At 38.4% G+C, this 20546-nt stretch overlaps 1 protein-coding gene across 1 annotated transcript; it reads right to left on the bottom strand.

Annotated features, from left to right (window-relative positions):
- Window positions 1–12912: 12912 nt before the first annotated feature.
- LOC125200898 (polyubiquitin-like) lies at window positions 12913–14350 on the bottom strand. Its single transcript, XM_048098723.2, has one exon. The coding sequence runs from the start codon at window positions 14190–14192 to the stop codon at window positions 13044–13046; it is 1149 nt and encodes a 382-aa protein (XP_047954680.1). The 5' UTR covers window positions 14193–14350; the 3' UTR covers window positions 12913–13043.
- Between the last annotated feature and the right edge of the window lie 6196 nt (window positions 14351–20546).

Genomic DNA, 20546 nt, shown 5'->3' with positions numbered 1-20546 from the left:
TTGTTAATAAAAAAATCAAATAATTTAGTAATTATTAATAACCATTAGATGTGATTAATGGGTGGATGAGATTTGGTCTCTAGTTCGATCTTTAAGAAGGGTTCGACATTGATCACAACTCTATATACTACTATTTAAAATATATTAATAGGATGAGATAAAGAATTATATATTTGTGTTTTAATTTAGCTGCAAATCCAGTGATAGAACCAAATATTTTGTAGCCCACTTTCCGCAGCCCAATAAAAACAAACAATCCTAAAAGCCCACTTTCTGCAGCCCAATAATTAAAAAAAATGGAATGAAAACTATCCTCAGAGCCTACTTTCATGCAAATAATGTTATACTAGACACACCTATGTTTTAATTAAATGGAACTTATTTTTCACCTAATAACAATATATAACTTTTTGAATATGAAGAAGAAGAATGGATGATGAGTTACTGTGCAAACGTGTAAAAGTAGGGGAACATAGGACAGAATTGAGGTAACGCCCCAAAAATAGTCTTAGAAGAAATTTGCTAGTTTGCTTAAGAAATCGATGAATCGAGGCTTATGGTGAATAATACAATACCAAAAATTGCAATAATTTATAATTGTGAATGATAATTTCTAAGTTTATATATGGTGAGAAGCTAGAATTATATTTACAACTTGGAATGAATAAAAATTAGAAATTTGTGAGTTATCAACCGAAACCGTTTTAGCTCGTTATCTCAAAATCGTTGAAGAATAAATTAATATATTAGAGAATTATAATGCTATGAGAAATTGTGATTAGAGTTAATATAAAGTTATAAAGAAAATGAAAATCTTATAATATGTTATCAAAAGGGTAAATTGCCTAAAAGTCACAAACTTTGGGGAAAGCTTGGTTTTACCAAACACTATAAAAGTTGCACCTAAAGTCACGAACTTTATCGGATCGTGCAAATTTTCCAAACTACCCAACCCGGTGGCATATTTCCATTAAAAACTTATCCCACGTGGCATGCCGAAGGCATGACTTGGCAAAATTTCTAGCTTAACCCTAAAATCAGGTAATATAACCTCTTTTTGGCTGATTTCAAAAGCGCAACTCCAATTTAATCGACGGAAAACGTAATCGACAAGAGTGAAATCATCGACAAATGGTTTAGGGATGAAATCGGCAACGTGAAAAGAAGATTCAATAAAAAAACATAAAACGACATCGTTTTGTGCCCAATCAAAAATTTTGCCAAGTCACGCCTCCGTCATGCCACGTAGGATAAGTTTTTAACGGAAATATGTCGTCAGGTCGGCAGTTTGGGAAATTTGCACGATCCGATAAAGTTCGTGACTTTAGGGGTAACTTTTATAGTTTGTGGAAAAAACCAAACTTTCCCAAAAGTTTGTGACTTTTTAGGCAATTTTCCCTTTATTAAAATTTATAGAGTTTGTAAATTAGAGTTTTAAGTTTTAACAAACATGAAAATTAAAGGGACGATTTTTATTTTGTTGTTCTTGGGAGATTAATTAACCCCTATTTGTTTACTCAAGCTATAGAATGTTCTAGTTAGATAAAGAAAAATCTAGTGAAATAAAGAAATGACACTTGGCAAATAAAAATACCAGAAAATAAAATAGTACTGAGAGAACCCATTTAAATACACTTCCACTATCATGCTTCCCCATTCTTCATCTTCTATCATCGACACTTTTCCTCTCATACTCCAAGTTGTATACTTCAATCTCTAACCCATTAGATGTCGAAATGTTGATACAAACATGTATACAAGAATTATTGAGGAGGTGTTACATGTAAAATACAATGTACAACATGTCAAGAGGGGTAGCTCTTTTTAACAAAGAAGATAATTGCTTGGAAACTCAAGGCCAAATAACTTGACTGCCTATGGTGGAGAAAGACTATCATCATCAGAAGGTATTGGCCGGTATTAAGAACTCGAACACGGTGAATATGAGATTATTAAACAAGTCTACGTCTACTTTGTTGGTGGTGGATGTCAATTTCACTTTGGATCACTGGTTGTGTAAAAAGTTAACAAACCAAAGATGCTGATATAGAGCTTCGTCGTCTTTATGCTCGGGAGTACATAAGAAATCATGAGACGTGGTGGGATCGTATTGCCTCAGACTTTAGTAGTATTTTTGGCCCTGTTGTTGATGACATTAGATCACTTCACTCTGTTGATTAGTATCACGGGAATCTCAACAAATGGAATTGTCATTAGCATCAAGAAGAATCAACCTCCGAAGGGCCACCTTTCCAACACAAAAGATCGATCGCCAATTGACCTACAAGTTTTACAGAAAAAAGACGTTGATGAGCTCATATTGTTAATTAATCGCGCCATAAAGTATCTGTTCTTGGAAACAACTTCTAAGTGTGAACCTTTTATCCCGCCCACGATAGATTCGTTCTGTCTAAAACAATTGAAAAATTGGAATCGTTATTCCAGTCGCTTGCATAAACAGTGCGATCTCAATCCCGTAATATTCTGGGAAGAAGAGCAAACAATAAAACTTTTATACGCTGTGTATTGGGTACTATATAGAGACAATACTCAATTAGCCAGATTTATTGTTCTCGATGCTTTTAAGAATACTAATTGGCATATACAAGTGGAGGAAAAGCATAACGAGAACATGAATGAGATCTTAAAGGAGATTAATACATTTACTCCGATGGACAAGCTGTGATTTTGGCGGAATTGCATGCAACATATGGTGTCAATAGATAAGGCTCTTAGCCAGGATCATAGTGATCGCGAGACCACCCTTAGATTTCTCATTACAGTAATTCCAGAGTTGACTACTGAGATTGTAAATGCCATGCATAAATTGATCACTTGGCTCCCACAAAGCCCGAGGTAAATTTTGTAGTTATTAATAAAATTTATAAATTAGAAGAGATTTTTTTAATTATATTTTTTTATTTTGTGCAGGGTTTCGAGAAACTGACACTAGAGCAAAAGGATCTATTGTCAAAGGTAAAAGTTCTGTTTAGCGGTATGAAATGGAAGTGGAAGTATTGACTATCACATAGTAAAAGCTAAGGGGATTTGAGATTGACTGGTAGTTAATTCTATAGAGTACTCTCTCTGTTCCATGTTAATAGAGTCATTTTTCTATTTTGGAAAGTTCCAAGTTAATTGAGTCATTTCTATTTTTGGCAAAAAGTAATTCTCTCTTTTACTTAATTCTATCTTAATCTCTCTTACTCTACTCTCTCTTACTTTTTCACCATTCATTTAACACACTATTCTCAAACTCCGTGTCAAAAAGAAATGTCTCTGTTAACAAGGAACGAAGGGAGTATTTGTCTAGACTAGTAGATCTTGTTAGTTTATTTGTTGTGATATGGATCGGAGTTACTTTGCTAATAGTACTATATTTTTATTACATTTATCGAAGAACATCTATGCAATAAATGACAATATTTTACTCAGCTTATTTATCTAATACTCCTAGGTAAATAGGTAAATACTAACAATATATACTCATCTTTTCCTTTTTGCTTTTATTTCGGCATTGTGTTTATATTAAGCAGAGTAAAGGGTCAATTTTGGTCCTAAACATATGGCCGAAATACAAATTTGGTCCAAAACATTCACTTTTTTAAAAATGGGACCATAACAAATGAAATTTATGTCGATTGGATCCATTTTTTACGGTTCCGTCAACTTTTGACGATCAACCGTCGATTAGCGAAATTTTGACCCAATTAGGCAATTTTGATTACTGTAGCATACTTATATATATATATATAGATTTATTTTTTTTTGAAAAATTTGAAAATGCAAAATTGAAAATTGAAAATTGAAAATTAAAATGTAAAATTAAAAATGCAAAACTAAAACAAGTTTCTAATCTTTTAAAAATGCAAACAAGTTTCACGATTCAGTTTGAATTTTTCATTTCTCCCTTTCTTTCTTCTCTTTCTTTCCCAGGACCCTAATTTTATCTTTCTCTACAACATCACCATACATCGTCTGACCCATCGGATATGGCCGAGTCGAGGTCAGTAGCATATGATGTCAAAAAACAAGTTTTTGTGTCACTTGCACAATCAAAACCATCATCAAAGTCAAGTATCCACCATCAAACAACAAGTACCTACCATAAAAACCAGTAAACACCATCAACATAATAAACGACAAACTAGTCCTTGATATTCATAATCATGTTCAAATACATCATGAACATTTTACAATTGGAATCAAGGGTAGGAAGAACTAGGGTTCGTCGTCGTCCTCCCTGCATCGTCTTTGAATTGGAGAAAGCTTAACTTCCGTGCTGGTACTAGGGTTTGCCGACAGATCTTGTTCCATTTGCTTCAGAGGAGGAGAAGAATGGTGTTCGTCAGAATCGGGCTCCGACCACCCTTCAGTTTCACTTTGATTTTAAGGCGGGCAGAGGCTGGACTTCCTCTTCCTCGAATACGCCGCTTTGACGTTCACAAGTCCGTCGGTGGAGCGGAACTCATGATACAACAAGTTCCACTCATGGCCGGCGGCATCGACGGCGTTCTCAATCTGAATCAGACTTAAGGGTTTTTGTGGATTGTGTAGAGAGAAAGAAGAGAAAGAGTGAGTTGGAGAGTTGGGGAGGAAGTCGATTCGTTTCCAGTATTTGGAGTGTGGTGAGGTATGATTTTTGAATTAGAAATGGAAAAGGAATTAAAAGAGTCTTAAAAAAAATTTAATTAACAAAATAATTAGATGTCTAATAATCCGAGATTAAACCTAATCGGGTCAAAATATCACTAATCGACGGTTGACCGTAAAAAATTGACGGAACCGTAAAAAATGGACCCAATTGACACGGATTTCATTTGTTATGGACCCGTTTTTCAAAAAGATAATGTTTTGGACCAAATTCGTATTTTGGCCATATGTTTAGGACCAAAATTGACCTTTACTCTATCAAGTACAACCGTATACTCGACATAAATACTCCACCATTTACATCTGGAATCTCGGGAACCCTAGATTTTCAATTATATATCCTCTTTCGAGATTTCTATGTCTATGCTTGTATTTCTCAAGTGTTTTAGCTGAGGACAACCTATTTATTCCGAATTAGATGCTTAGCCACCGCGCTTAGGGCTGGACAAAAATACCGAAATACCGAAATAATGCACTTATTGTACCGAAAAAATACTGAAAATACCGGTTTTTCGATATACCGTGGTTTTCAGTACGGTATGATACTGGTACGATAACGGTATCAATTTTCCTATATTGCAGTATACCGTGATATACCGAATACTTGGTATATAACCTAGAATCGATATACCGTGGTATACCGAATCCTCGGTGCATACCAAAAAATGGGTACATGTTAAAATATTATATATATTACATTATATTAATATATTTATATAATATAAAATAGAATTAAAAAGAAAAATATCCGAAAATCCTACTTTTAAATATTTTGTGTATTAAAGAGATTTTTTTTGCATAACAGTATACCGTAAAATTACAGTATACCGCAATAACGGTAAGGTAACGGTATCAAAAATTAACGATATCGAATTTTTGGTATTTCGCAAATGCGGTATACCGAAAATTCGATATCGTATTCCGTACCTACGCAAGGTTAGTGATCTGAAATCAGTATACTCTTTCATTTTTTTAATCGGGTAGCAAATGCACGAAAGTTTATGCTAACTCTGAACTGCTATTTTGTTAGTTTGTTTAGGTTGACCAATTTTGAACTAGTCAGATTGTTGAAAACGGTTAATCCTTTGGGGATGAAGGTAAACAATACCCTTCTAGTGATTTTGCTTGTTGCCTCAGTAATTTCTTGTTCGTGCAGCTGCAGATTCGGAGGTAATGAATCATGATAGCTCCTGAATTAATCTAAAGAAGGCAGATTGCCGCCGGAAAGAGAAAAATGTAATTCCTCGTCAAATCATTGTACGGGTGATGATAAGACCTTGGTTGCTTGTCTGAGAGTTCCTGGGAATAGTATGTGATTTGCTTTCACATTATGAGGTTAATTTTTGTTTATTTCTCTTCATTGGATTGTAGTATATCTGTTATGGTTTGGAAATAAGCACTTCAATTGCTCTTTTAATGATGTTTGAATTCAGAATAAAGATGTATGCAGTACTCTAGTGTTGTGACAAGAAATTGGGGGACATGTGATCTTTACTTCTTACAATATGTTTGCTTGTTCTCCAGTTGTTCTAATGATATCAACAAGCAAAGTTTCCTACTTGATTTTCAATATGATTGTTCCTAATGATTAACAAGTAATGTGTCCTACTTGATTGCTGCCCGAAATTATTTTTTCTTCAACTTTTCATTTTGCCAACAATAAGTTTATATATCTGGTCTAGCTAGAATCTAGATTAGCACACTCATCTTGCAAGTTTCTTCTGTAAGAATAATTGAGCTCGACCTTATGAGTGCTTTTGATGAACTAGATTCTTGGGTGTATGAAAACAATAATAATTCTTGCTCTTTGAATTCCAGAATTGCCATTGCTGTCACTTTTGATCCAGAACAAAGGTAAAGGTTCTCAGAGTATCACAATTTCAGCCCCTGACTCAGTTCAGATTAAGCTGCAAGTGAGCAAAGATGCATAGGTATATAGATGAAAAAGGCCATTTCACGAATTAATCATTGAACAAAAACGGTGCAACTCATTTTTACCTTACATTTTATCATATGCCGTGTCTCACATTATTATCTATATATATCAAATCTGTCAGAAGTGTTCCTATTCTTTTAGGAGTACTACCATTCATGATTATACCGGAATTTACTGAGAAGGGAAAATCCCATTAAATGCTGGCAATGTGTACTCATAAATTTTAATATGAGTTTTAAACTCCTTAATATGCTTCAGTCTTGAGAATCTCATTATTAAGAATTTTGTCCTTTTCAACTAGAAACAGACACGTTTTTTATCTTTCAGGTCAAGGTTTTTCTCAAAGATGTGGAAAACGGCCACTTCATGACATGGCAACTGCACTCTCGATTTGAAAGATGAATTCTATCATAACGTGAGCTCCTCAAATTTGAGCATAATAGAGATTCATTGCAATTTCTTTTTGTTTTCTGAAAAATATGATTTCAATAATAACAGATCTCTGATTATATATGTGGGGCCTAAACTACAAATATGTAAATCCACGTCATCTATCTCAAATATATTGTATAGTCGTATAATTATTAGATTTATTTTCATAGTATGATAGGTTTTATTTATTTTTTAATTTTCATAATCTTTGTATCTCTATATATTATCAATAACGTAAGAAATAAAATTAGTGTTATTTTCTTTGGTGCCTAAATTACAAATATATATGGTCAGAATAATAATCTTATTTGATTTATTTTTGTTACTCCCTAATTATGTTTGTGTATTCTGCAACATTATCATTATAATTATTATTTAACTATGTACTCCATTTTTATAAAATATTAGTAATAGAATTTATTTTATTTTCATATATTTACATCCATTTATATATTCACGAAAAGTAAGATTTATATTAATTAACGAAATAAAATTATTATTTTAGAGCGATATTGAAATTAAATATTGAGTGACCTATGAGATAAAATATTTAGGGCCCCACCATAATACAATTAATTAGAAAATGAGATATTTATCAAATCTAATAAATACTTCCATATATAATTATCAATTAATTATGTAAACCCCGTAACTATGGAATGAAATATCCCATAAATATATTATCAATTAATTATAATAATACTAAAAAGAATGAGATATTTATGGGATCTAATAACTTCCATATATAATTATCAATTATTATATAATCCCGTAGTTTTGGAATGAAATATTCCCGTAATATGATATCAGTAATTAACTAATTATGGAATGAAATATTCCCATAATTATAATTATGTTATCAATTAATTATGAGATTTGTAACAACAGCAAAAAAAATATAAATTGACATAACTATTCTTTTAATCCCATTATAATTTTCCTAAAGTTTTCTCTCCATCTTCCAACCGCGCCGCCTCTGAAAATTAGGGCCGCCGCCGCCGACGTCGACGTTTCCGCCCAAAGTTCTTGCATCTTTACTCAATTTATCATCTTTAACTTTGGACTAAATTTTCGTTACAAGTCAATATTCACTCCATTTTTCTAAACTTTGTTCTTTCTTCCAGGAAATTAATTAAACAATGGAGGAAGAGGAAGAGGAAGACCAAATCAGAACAATAATTTTCTACTCAAAATCGACACATTTGAAGCCGCTAAAACCACGATTCTCTCCCATAGACGGAAATCTCGTCCCCAACCTCCGCTTCAACTTGAGCTCCATCGGCCACTACGTCTTCGAGTTTGAAGATTTAACTATCCGCTTCTTTCACATGGTCTCCCGCTGCCTCTCTCACCGTGACTCCGACTTCCACCTCTCATTCGACGTCCCTAGGTACTATCAAGCTGACGACGAATTCGTGGAGGAATGCGTGCTCTACGACATCAATTGCGGCGTTCAGTCCCTCCACCTCCACGCCAAACGCACACTAAAGCTTCCGCAACCGTTTCTCTCTTGCAAGACGCTGCGGGAGCTCAAGCTCGGCAGGCGTGGTTTGTTTTTGTACCTGGACGCGTATCTTTACCTAATTTGAAAACCCTTCATCTTGAATCCGAGTTGTCCTTCCGTGATGATGGCAGCAACACGGAGCCTTTCTCTGGCCTTCCAGAGCTTGACAAGCTTACTCTCATCGGTTGTTTTAGAGACGGCTTTGTATGAGGGCACCATAGCTTAGAGTTCTTGAAATTACTACTTCCTATGACCCTGCAGTGAAAGTGATTTAAGTGAATCTCCCCATGTTGGAGCAAGTCTATTTAGACATTCATGAGACTAGACCTGGTACAATTATCAATAACACTTTCATTTTGTTACGAAGCTTCACCAATTTGAAAATGTCACCACAGTTTCATTGACTTTGGATACTCTCAGATTACCTTTCTCTTAACTCAACCTTACAATACAAAGTCTCCATCAAAGTTGTCCAAAGTCAATAAGACTGTGGCGACACATTCAAATTGGTGAAGCATCCTAACAATATGAATGCGACGCCGGTAATTGTACCATGGCCTGGTCTCATGAATGTCTAAATAGACTTGCTCCAACATTGGAAGATTCACGGTTGCACACTCTCCAAGCCCTATGTGACTCGTATCTAAAAGAGGTAAGCAAGGGAGTGTAAATCTCTTTCACTACGAAAGGAGTAGTGATTTCAAGAACTTTAAGCTTTGGTGCCTTTATAACAAGGCCAAAAATAAAAGAACCGATGAGAGCCGGAAAAAGGCTCCATTTTGTTGTCATTACCGTGGAAGCACAATTCATTTTCAAGATAAAAGGGTTTTCAAATTTGGTAAAGATAAGCGCCCGGGTACGTAAACCAAATACGAGCTCCCGCAGCGTCTTGCAGGATATAAACCCTACAGGAAGCGTTAGTGAGTGGTGTGGACGCGGACGGATTGAATGTCGTGATTGATAGCGTGCTCTCCTCCACAATTTCGTCCAAGAATTCGTCGTCTAACTTTTTTTTCCTTTTGAAATGTAAGTCGGCCTAAATTGTTGACCCTAATAAATGTGAATATTCAATAATAAATTATTTCATCAAATAAACTTCCAATTTTAAAGATTTTGCCTTTTGGTAATCGAGATCATCGTTCCTCTATAAATAATTTGGTAGGAATGTTTCGATTGTATCTCTATAAATAATTTGTAGGAATATAAGTTTTTTTAGGCTACTTAGCATTTGTATTTGTTAAGCATTAGTTTAGGCGCGTGCTAAACAAATTAGTTTAGGCGTGCTAAACAAATAAGCACAAGTTTGCTCTTGCATCCCATTATAGTGATTGGTGAATCATGAATGTATCTTCTCTAACTAAAAGGGTGCGATTTTTATAGTTGTTGATTATGATGCAATTGATTGGAATTAAGCGACTTTAAGGTTGGATTAGGCAGTCCAAAAAAATCATCATTTTAGCATCCTTTAAATCTACACTGTTGATGAAAAGGAATCACTCAACATAACTAGACATTATACAAGATACGTAATCAATATTTTTCACGCCCACAGAAATATTAGTATTTGAGTAGGGTGTTTAAAAATTGGATATTGTTTGTAATAACCATAGCTTTTAAGCAAATTTTAGTATTTTACACAAACTTTAAAAATAGTTTTAAAATTCACAAATTTTTAGATTAGTAGCAATTTCTTGCAACTGGTCATTCTTCAAACCCGACAAATCTACAAAGTATTAAGCATATATTATTCAAAACCGAATTAAAATATTAGAACGTCAAAACAATGTCGTTCCATTTATAATTTAGAAAATTTCATGGCTAGTGACATAAAATCAAAGTATGCCATACATTCAAATAAAATTTGCACACTTCGTGATTTTTAATGCCATTCTTAAAGTTTATGAAAAAAATAAATTTTGAAATAATGAAAAATAAATTTCTGATTATTAAGACCAATAACCTTGTACAAAAAACTAGTACAACCATTTTAAAAATATACTACACAACAATGCATAAATCCTATGAAGACTACAAACAAAAATACTATAACGGCAGCTTAATATTTACATTAAACATTGTTGTTTCAAAAGTCATCCATTGTATAATATAATTTGCACATACACTTCCAGAAAGTAATAATTCAAGAAGATAGTTCCTGGTTGATGCTATCATCAACTGCAGATTGCTTGCAGATGGACATAAGTTCTTCACTGACAACCATTTTCTGATACAACCCACATGAAATTTATTCCCACATTTCAGACTCCCTACTTCATCCATATCTATGTACTGTGTATTCCTCCTACCACCACAATTACACTTAGAAAGGGAAATGACGACACATGTTGCATCGTCTTGACGTCAGTCTGCAAGCAATATGTGGACCGAGTCAAGACACTCTGAAATCAAACCATCAGACAAACTTGAGCTGAGACTTCCAATTTTCTCTCCCAGTGCAAGCAGCTCCTGATCATACCTGTTTGCTTGTGTTCGAGTACAAAAGCGCCAAATTAAGAAGAAAAACTTTTAGGTAAACACTTTTCTCCCTATGCTGATCATAAGGAGTCCTCGAGCCATAGTACGTATAGTAGCTTGCCGCCACAATATCAAGAAAATCATCCACATGAGTGTGCGGAATACATGGATGGATATGATAAAGCCCATGCAACAATATTTACTCAAAATAGGTTGAGAATACATTTGAAGTTGCAGCAAAATGAAAGGGTTTGAAAAGGAGAAAATTTCATTAGAATCAAGCATCCACGGAATTTAAATAAGAAGCAATGGCATAGAAATGACGTCCAGAGTATAAGATAGCTCGTATTCATCAACATTTTCAAATAATTAGGTTAGGACCAATCCATACCTCGTGTGCTGCTCGATCAGGTGCACTCAGCTCCCCAGCAACAGGTCCATATTTGTCACTTGATGAAATCATTGCTTTTATTATAATGAAATCGTTAGGTGGAAAATCCCTGCAATTGTCTGGAAGGGAAACTGTCTGCAACTACTGCCGGCCCTTCGCCAGAAGCAGCAACCTGCCCTGGGTAAAAGATGTTCTTATGAAGCACTAAACGTTGGGGTGAACTTCGGTCATAACTGCTCTGGACCTCTCTACGAGTTTGATTAAACAACCATAACTACTTTGAGTTGAAATATTATTGTTGTAACCACTACTGTCCTCTGAACTATTAGCATGACCGTTTAATTCATTGGTGTTCGGACAGTGACCAAAAGAACTTGAATCTGAAATATCAACTCAAAGCTAATCTTAGTACAATACTTGAAACTTTTCCACGATGCAATAGACTCATACTATAAACTTACCTGCACCATGAGAGCCCCAACGATCAACATGTATGTGAGACAATGATTCCAAGCCACTGTGGAGACGTTTGAAAGCTGCCCCAGATAATCCGATACATTAGATTGGTCTGCGAGTATTTACACCTTACATTCTTTCTCTTTTAGAATTCGTTCCAGCTAGCCTTCTTTGCTAGGGCTTTGGTAATTATTTGCACCTTACAATAATGATTAATCTATGAAAGATGTTAGATTCTCTCTTGTTCAACAAAAACACTCGTACCATTATCTCGCAGTATGAATTTGGGGTGAGATTCCATCAGAAAACAGAAGATATTATCATCAAAATAACAATGGGGTAATGACTTCCAAAAGTCAGTACTTTTTCCTTGTGAAATGTGAGAATCACCTTTGTACTCGCTAGTAAATCTGCAGCACTCTAATCACACAGGTCAGTTCTTGAGCTTTGTCATGCAAGAAGAAAAGATGACTTTCACAAGAGTGTCAACATGCTATCACTACATAAAGATGGAGAACAAACATGAAACAATCGATATTTAGCGAATTAATGGCTAAAACACTGCATTCCTGGCACCAGAATGCGATGATGCAAAAGAGAAGAACCATCTCTCAGGTTCTGTGATACCAGCATCTAGCAGGCCAACTACTCCACTCCACAGCTCGTCTCCTGTTCATCTAATGCATCATTCCAGCAATGAGCTAAAGAGCGGCCTTGTTAGTTGTTACTAACCGCACCAAATCATAGAATTGAAAAATGGCAAGCGGAACTGGCAATCTCATGGTCTATCCATGATAGGACATCTTAAGAAATGATTGACAAATAGATGTAGAGCAGAGATCATATGCCAACAATTTCTATATAAAGCATAGAACATCAGCTGTGTGAATACGCAGCTAAGCAATGACTTTGCGTCCATCAAATCTTAAACCCATTATTACACTTCGTGGTGTCGAGAAATTTATATGCTTCTGGGACAAACAAACCACACTTTTGAACAGAAAATAACCCAATTCAGTGCATTCACAAATTGTTCGCATTCTAAATGATAATGGGAAGGAAAAAGAACGAAACAAGATTACTTAATAACAACAGAATATCACAAACTTGCAGTTACAGTAGAATACGAGCATAAACCGAGCTTTTGATTACAAAAACTAACTTGCCAAGCTATGTAGTAATCAATTCAGAGATGATCACCATTCACCACCACGGAGGCGAAGGACAAGGTGCAGAGTGGACTCCTTCTGGATATTATAGTCAGCGAGGGTACGCCCGTCCTCGAGCTGCTTCCCAGCAAATATGAGCCTCTGCTGGTCTGGTGGAATCCCCTCTTTGTCTTGAATCTTCGCCTTCACATTATCAATCGTGTCAGAGCTCTCCACCTCCAAAGTTATGGTCTTTCCAGTAAGCGTCTTGACGAATATCTGCATCCCACCGCGCAGCCTCAGAACCAAATGCAATGTCGACTCCTTCTGGATATTGTAATCGGCCAATGTCCTCCCATCTTCAAGCTGCTTGCCGGCAAAGATAAGCCTCTGCTGGTCAGGGGGAATTCCTTCCTTATCCTGAATCTTTGCCTTGACGTTGTCGATTGTGTCAGAACTTTCCACCTCTAGAGTAATCGTCTTCCCCGTAAGGGTTTTGACGAAGATCTGCATCCCGCCGCGGAGGCGGAGAACGAGATGGAGTGTCGACTCCTTCTGGATGTTGTAGTCGGCTAGGGTTCTGCCATCTTCAAGCTGCTTCCCGGCGAAGATGAGGCGCTGCTGATCCGGCGGAATTCCCTCCTTATCCTGAATTTTGGCCTTGACGTTGTCGATTGTGTCGGAGCTCTCGACCTCCAGAGTAATCGTCTTACCGGTTAGGGTTTTGACGAAAATCTGCATCCCTCCACGAAGCCTGAGAACCAAGTGCAAAGTGGATTCCTTCTGGATGTTGTAGTCGGCTAGGGTTCTGCCGTCTTCAAGCTGCTTCCCGGCGAAGATCAACCGTTGCTGGTCAGGGGGAATTCCTTCCTTATCCTGAATTTTGGCTTTGACGTTATCGATTGTGTCAGAGCTCTCGACTTCGAGCGTGATCGTCTTCCCCGTTAGGGTTTTGACGAAGATCTGCATCCCACCGCGGAGGCGGAGAACGAGATGGAGCGTCGACTCCTTCTGGATGTTGTAGTCGGCGAGGGTTCTGCCGTCTTCAAGTTGCTTTCCGGCGAAGATGAGGCGCTGCTGATCCGGAGGAATCCCCTCCTTATCTTGGATCTTTGCCTTAACGTTGTCGATTGTATCGGAGCTCTCGACCTCCAGAGTAATGGTCTTCCCTGTTAGGGTTTTTACGAAGATCTGCATTTTCAACGAGAATTGGGAAAAAGAGAGAGGATTAAAGGGGAATTTAGAGATTGCAAAATGCTGAGATGATTAAATTGGGCAAACGTGAGAGTGAATTTATAGGGAGCGAAGGTTGGGGAAATTGCCGATTCCGAAGGCGGTTGGTGACGTTCGAGAATGTTCGACAGAGGACTCGGGATCCTTCTCGAACGTTGAACGCTGATTTGGCGTTATTTATTTATTTTCTTTCAATTTTGAAATGTTAGTCGTCCTAAATTAATTTGCCCCTATTAAATGAATATATTCGAAAATACTTCCTCCGTCCCAATAAATATGAAACGTTTGCTTTTCGGCACAGGATTTTATGTAGTGTTATTTTGTGAGTTAAAGAAGAGAGAGTAAAGTAAGAGAGAGGGAAAAGTAGAGATAAAGTTATTTCTATTTTCAGAAACGTTTCATTTTTAATGGGACAACCAAAAAAGGAAAACGTTTCATTTCTAGTGGGACAGATGGAGTATATAATAGTCAATTTAATAAAATTTCAATTTTAGAGATTTTGGGAAACAAGATCAACATTCCACTTTTAGTAGAAATTGATTGAACGGAACCCCTAACATAGGCTAATATACAATTAACTTTATAATTTTTTAAACATTCATGATATAACAATTTTTTTTTAAGAAATAACGGTAGATTGATTAAAAGTATTCAACGATACAATCCGAAATAAAAGACCACAACATAAAGAAAAAGGGAGGGTAAATTGTGTCTAAATTGACAATAATGCAATTCAAGGACCGCAAAATATAGTAGCTGTTGGACTAGTAAGTCCAAGCAAGGAAGTTTAAGAATTAATTGATGGATTAGTTAAAAAATATTGACTTAATAATCATCCAAGAGGCTCATTAAAGATGAATGATTAAGCAGTTCAAGATACATTAATTTAGTTACGTGCAAGTAGACCAAAGATTAAAGACTAGTAGACTAATATGTGAGGAAAGGAGTCCAAGAGATTCATGCCTCGTTAAATGTTACGTTAAATGTTAATAGAGAAATGATATCTGGGATTTTGATTATTGAATTTATATGATTTCTAGAAAATATGATCACCGTGAATATGATTGTTGATAATATGGTTCCTGGGAAATATAATGCAATGTTAGATTTACAACCTATCGCAATTAATTCATTCATTGTTGCTATAAGCGCAAGCTCTTCTTTATCCGACCAACTCATGGGTGATCTGTCCACCTTTGTGTAGCAATCCTCCAATTATGAAATGTACCTACAAAGAAGTGATGCATAAGTTTAGAAAGATTTAAAGATTTTTTTTTCATATATTAAAAAAATATTAGAAAGATTTAAAGATTTTTTTTTCATATATTAAAAAAATATTAGGAAGATTTAAAGGTTCACTACATGTTCCCGTAAAATACGTGATAGAATTATTTTATACGGTGCAGCTTACTCGGACTGCCTTGGCTCGAATCTCCATTGGATATCATTCGACGACTTTGAGACATGTAGGTGACGGTGTCAGTGGTTAGCACCGGCAAAAATAACAAGAAAGCCACCAAATATTAAATCACCACACTACCTTAAATCTACTTGCAGCTAGCTACATGTTGACATCAAAAAACATCTCAATACATTTGTGGGGGATAGTGGACAAAGAACTAAATGATTTTTTTTAGAATTTTGTAAGAAAATAATATTCCCTGATTCCCTCCAGTCCTACAAGAGCCATTTTTTATCCATCAACTTATGTTTGCACTTATTCGTGTATAACCCAACTCCCAACATACAAACCACACACACCCTTATTATATGCTCTTAAACATCATCTTTCTTCTAGCAGATTTGAAGTCAGTGTTAATTTCTTTGAATTGACTATAATAATCAATAGCTAAGGGCTTTCTGTCAAGTATGAGATTGATTTTAGTTAACGTAATTGATCCGACACATTTTTCTATTTCCTTTTCACTATTTCAATTTTCAAATAAAATTTTTGCGTTTTGTTTTTACAATTTACTAACTAAAAAGTGAAAGAAAAATTATAAATTGAAAAATGGAAAGACTGTAAAGTAAAATGGGTTAAAATTGTAATCAATGTTCATACAATAATACGAAGAGATATTGGCCCATAATATCATAGTTCTTTAAAATGTTAGGTTTTTTCCACGAACTTTTAATTTGGTAAATAATATCACAAATTTTATCCAAATTTGTTATTTCTCACCAACTAAAAAATTGTGGTTGTATTAATGGATTGAAGAATAATTTTAGGGGTGTATTTCAAGAAAAATTATCCTCAAATATTGAAGAATTTGAAACTCTCGAAGTTGTTGTCGAGAAATTACAAAAAAAAATAAAATTGTATCATAATATTATTTGCCGTAATTTTTTTCGCCGGTGAAAAATAACAAATCCAGATAAAATTTATGATATTATTAGTTTAAAGTTTATGGTAAAAACACAACTCTTTCAAAGTTTCATGCCGCATGAATCCTCGATTTTCGTGATTTAGGCCATCCACATCCCTGTCTCAATACCGTCTCAATGTTGTCTCATCCCTTAATTATTCATGGGTCTCACTGCACTTTTTACCCCACCTCTTAACTAAGAGACAATACATGTAACCCTTCATCCATCTCATCCCTTAACTATTCATTCAATTTCATTTTTTATTTTTATTTCCAACAAATTTAATTAATAAAAACACACTTCATTAAACAAAAGAAAATTACAGTAAAAAACACATAATTAAAATCTTAAAAAAATAAAAAAGACATAATTTAAAATACTAGATATTAAAAATTGCACACTTAAATTTTAAAAACTACTCTGCCGGCGAATCATCCCCTGAAGGCGGCACTGCATGTTTGAGGCGGAATACCAAGTTATCTTGCCAGGTACGCAATGCCGGCAAAATGGGCTTGATATTGGTCAGGCGTCATGCGGGAAGTGTCAGCCATTGTGGCGGTGAAATACTTGGACATTAGGGAGGACGGCGACGTGCCTTGGGAGCCCGCCTGGCTTGATTCGCCTCGGCCCCTCCCCGCGCGAGCTCTAGCCGCCTTCGCCGCCTTGTTCCCTTGCGGCCGATGTCGTGTACCGAAGGAGCCCCCTGCATCGGATGTCAGGAACTCAACCTCTTGTGAGGCGTTGCCTCTCCCCCCTCCCCACTAGACGAGTATTGGCCACCTATCGTGTGCTTCGTGCGTTTCGAGCTCGAGCCCGTGCTGGACTGGACACCGCCAACCCACCTATTAAGCTCTTTGACCGACTGCTAAACATCGGAAAATTTGAAATCTTTACCGGCGTCGGCTTTAAATACTCGCAAAGCCGCTCTCAGAATGTTGGCTCCGCTTTGGTAATTCTCCGCTTCATGCTTGTAGATCCCACAAAATATTTTGATATCTTTGTCAGCTCGCTCAAAATGACTGGGAAGCTTCTTCATGTTGCGGCTGAAGGTCCCCCTCGACTTTTGCTCGTTGTATACGTCGATGACCTTATCCCAAAAACACTTGTGGGTTTGTTGATTCCCGATGATGGGATCGTACGACGTGCTGATCCAAGCGTCGAACAGAGTCATCGTCTCCGCGGAGCTGTATGGATGACGGCTTAGGTCCTCCTCCTCATTTTCGGATTCGCGACTAGCGGAGCTTCCACGGCCTCGTCCTCCTCCGCCTCCACCTCTTCTAGCTTCGGTCGGAAGGTTTTCCGGAGTGTGTTCCTCTGGAATATTCTCCCTAATTTGGGATAATCCCTGCGTTTGCCCATACCTCAAGGCGGAGGGACGATAGTGATGAGAAGAAAAAAAGATGAGAGATAGTGTGTTTGTGTGTAAAATGAAAGAGGTAATGAGAGTATTTATAGAAAAAATAAAAAAAATAAAAATAAATTCAAACGGTAATATTATAGTTTTAAAATTTTAAATTTTAATTTTTTTTAAAAAAAAGTTATTTATTGCGTCACGCCTTGCGCCAGAGCTCGTCAGCTTCATCGTCTCGGAGGGACACGCGACGCGACGAAAGGGCTGCATCGCCATCCCGATGCTGGCTCATCTCGCCGAGATGAGACCGAGCATCGAGACGATGATACGGATGCTTTTATTGCTCTTGGATTTTCAAGCATGAATACTTACAGAATTGAGAAATTAGTTAAAAAAGTGAAATCCGATTAATAAAATTGATAAGGTAAGAGCATCCGCGATGGTCGGCTAGCGACCGGCTAGCCGATTCGTCGCGCTAGCCGATCGGCTAGCCGAACCATTGCAATCGGCCAGCGCGAAATCGGCGAGCGCATCGGCGTGGGCTGGCCGATCGCTCGTCGCTAGCCGATCCGCTGGCCGATCGGCTAGCCGCCATTGCAGAGGCCCGATCGGCCAGCGCCGATTTTCGTTTTTTTTTTTTTTTTTTTAAATCATATATAAACGCGATTTTCGTTTCATTTTCATTTGCACCACTTGTTTTAACGAGTTTTCTCTCTCTCTAACTTTCTGTTCAAGAGCATCATCGAGTGATGGATCACAACAACGAGTCCAGTCCGGCGACGAGCGGCTCTCAGACTCCCACAATACCCGTGGGATCTGGATGGGGGCAGATGGGCCCAGGATTTAACATCCCTTGGAATCAGATGATGGGGATGATGGCTGGTGCGCCGGGGGGGGGCGATGGGGGGGAACCAGGGGGGTATGCCGTGGGGGATGCCGGGCGGCGGGCAGGGGAGCGGCGGGCAGTCAGCGCCCGGGTGGGGGGGTATGCCCCAGATGCAGCAGCAGATGATGTTGCAGCAGATGATGGGGATGATGTGGCAGGGGGGGATGCTGCACGACATGTATCCTGGGATGCCGGGGGGGGAGGGGGGTGCAGGGGTCACCGGGAGGGGACGCGGTATATCGGCCCTCGCTTGATTTTTTGACGGCTTCGTCTCACACGTCGACCCCAGTGGAGACGCAGTTCTCTGGCGATGACCTTCTGTCATTGCACGATATGGGGATCGATCTCGGGGAAGATGATACTCCCGTTCCAGCGACGCGGGCCGCGCCGAAGAAGAAGACGAGGGGGAAGGGGAAGGGCAAGGCGGTCGGCGAGTCATCGCAGCCCGCTGCCCCTGGCCGGAGGAAGTGGACGGAGGATGAGTACGCCGGGGTGGCCAAGGGGTGGTTGGAGGTGTGCGACGATCCACTGGTTGCGAACAACCAGCGGGTCGTCAACATGTGGGCGAAGATCAGTGCTGCCTATAAGAGGCACTGCCCGCACGGGAAGGACTTCAGCAACGAGGAGGTCCGGAAGGGGTGGGAACGCACCAGGGCCGCAGTGGGCCGTTTTGCGAATTTGTACGCCAACGCCCTCCGTCAGCTCAAAAGTGGGCAGACTGAGGATGACGCCCGGAGGATAGCCGCGAGTCAGTTCCCCTTGGAGGGGAAGTATAAGGAGTTCACCTTCTGGGAGTGCTTCTTGTTGCTGAAGGACTCGGAGAAGTTCCGGGCGGGGTGCGACGCTGGGTGGCCGAAGAAGCAGCGACTTAACTATAGCGGCGACTACAGCGGCAGCAGCGGCGGATCCCACGACCTCCCCCCGGATGCTGAGGAGTTTCCATCCCCTCCTTCATTTACTGGTCGCCCCCGGCCGGTTGGACAGAAGCGGGCGCAGCGGGCTGCGAGGGGCGGATCCCCCCTATCGCCCCGCGAGGTCCAGTCCTCCGCCCTCCCAGCCGCCCCACTCGCGTACACTCTCCATTCGCGTAACCAAACGCGGGCTCAGATGTTACAGGTCTTCCGAGAGTGGAAGAACGCCACTGACCCCACGGAGAAGAGGATTCTTTTCGAGATGCTCGAGAGCATGCGTGCTGATTTAGAGATCGCGACGAGGAGGCTGGGGGGTTCCGACGTGGGCTCAGATACCACGGGTGGCGGCAGCGGCGGCGGCGACGGCCACGAGGAGGGCGACGGCGACGGCGATGAGGAGTAGAGAGTGGCGGGGCTCGGGTGTTGAAGCCCTTTTTTTTTATAAAAAAAATCATGTACTTTTTTTTTAAATCTTTGTACTTTTTTTTTAATGGAATGGATTATTTTTCCCGTATATGTGTCGTAAATTTAATTCCGTATATCGCAATTTTAATTCCGTAAATGTAGTATATTTTGAATTGTTTTTATTGCGGTTGGCCTATGGCTGGCCTAAATCTGACGTGACAGGTGATTTTTTTAGTGTTGCTGACGTGGCAGAGGAGAGAATGGCTGGCCTATGGCTGACCTATTAACCATCGCGGATGCTCTAAAAGAAAAGAAAATGGGCTGTGGTGAAATAAGGGAGCTAAAATTAATCATTGCAAATATAAATAAAAATTGGGTCTGCTTACAGCTGTTCGTAG

This window comes from Salvia hispanica, chromosome 2 (genome assembly GCF_029641045.1).
Source record: "Salvia hispanica isolate PSC_SH4W2 chromosome 2, Shi_PSC_v1, whole genome shotgun sequence".
Classification (NCBI taxonomy): domain Eukaryota; kingdom Viridiplantae; phylum Streptophyta; class Magnoliopsida; order Lamiales; family Lamiaceae; genus Salvia; species Salvia hispanica.
The sequence above is the reverse complement of the archived record's forward strand: the minus strand, read 5'-3'. Positions and strand labels throughout refer to the sequence as shown.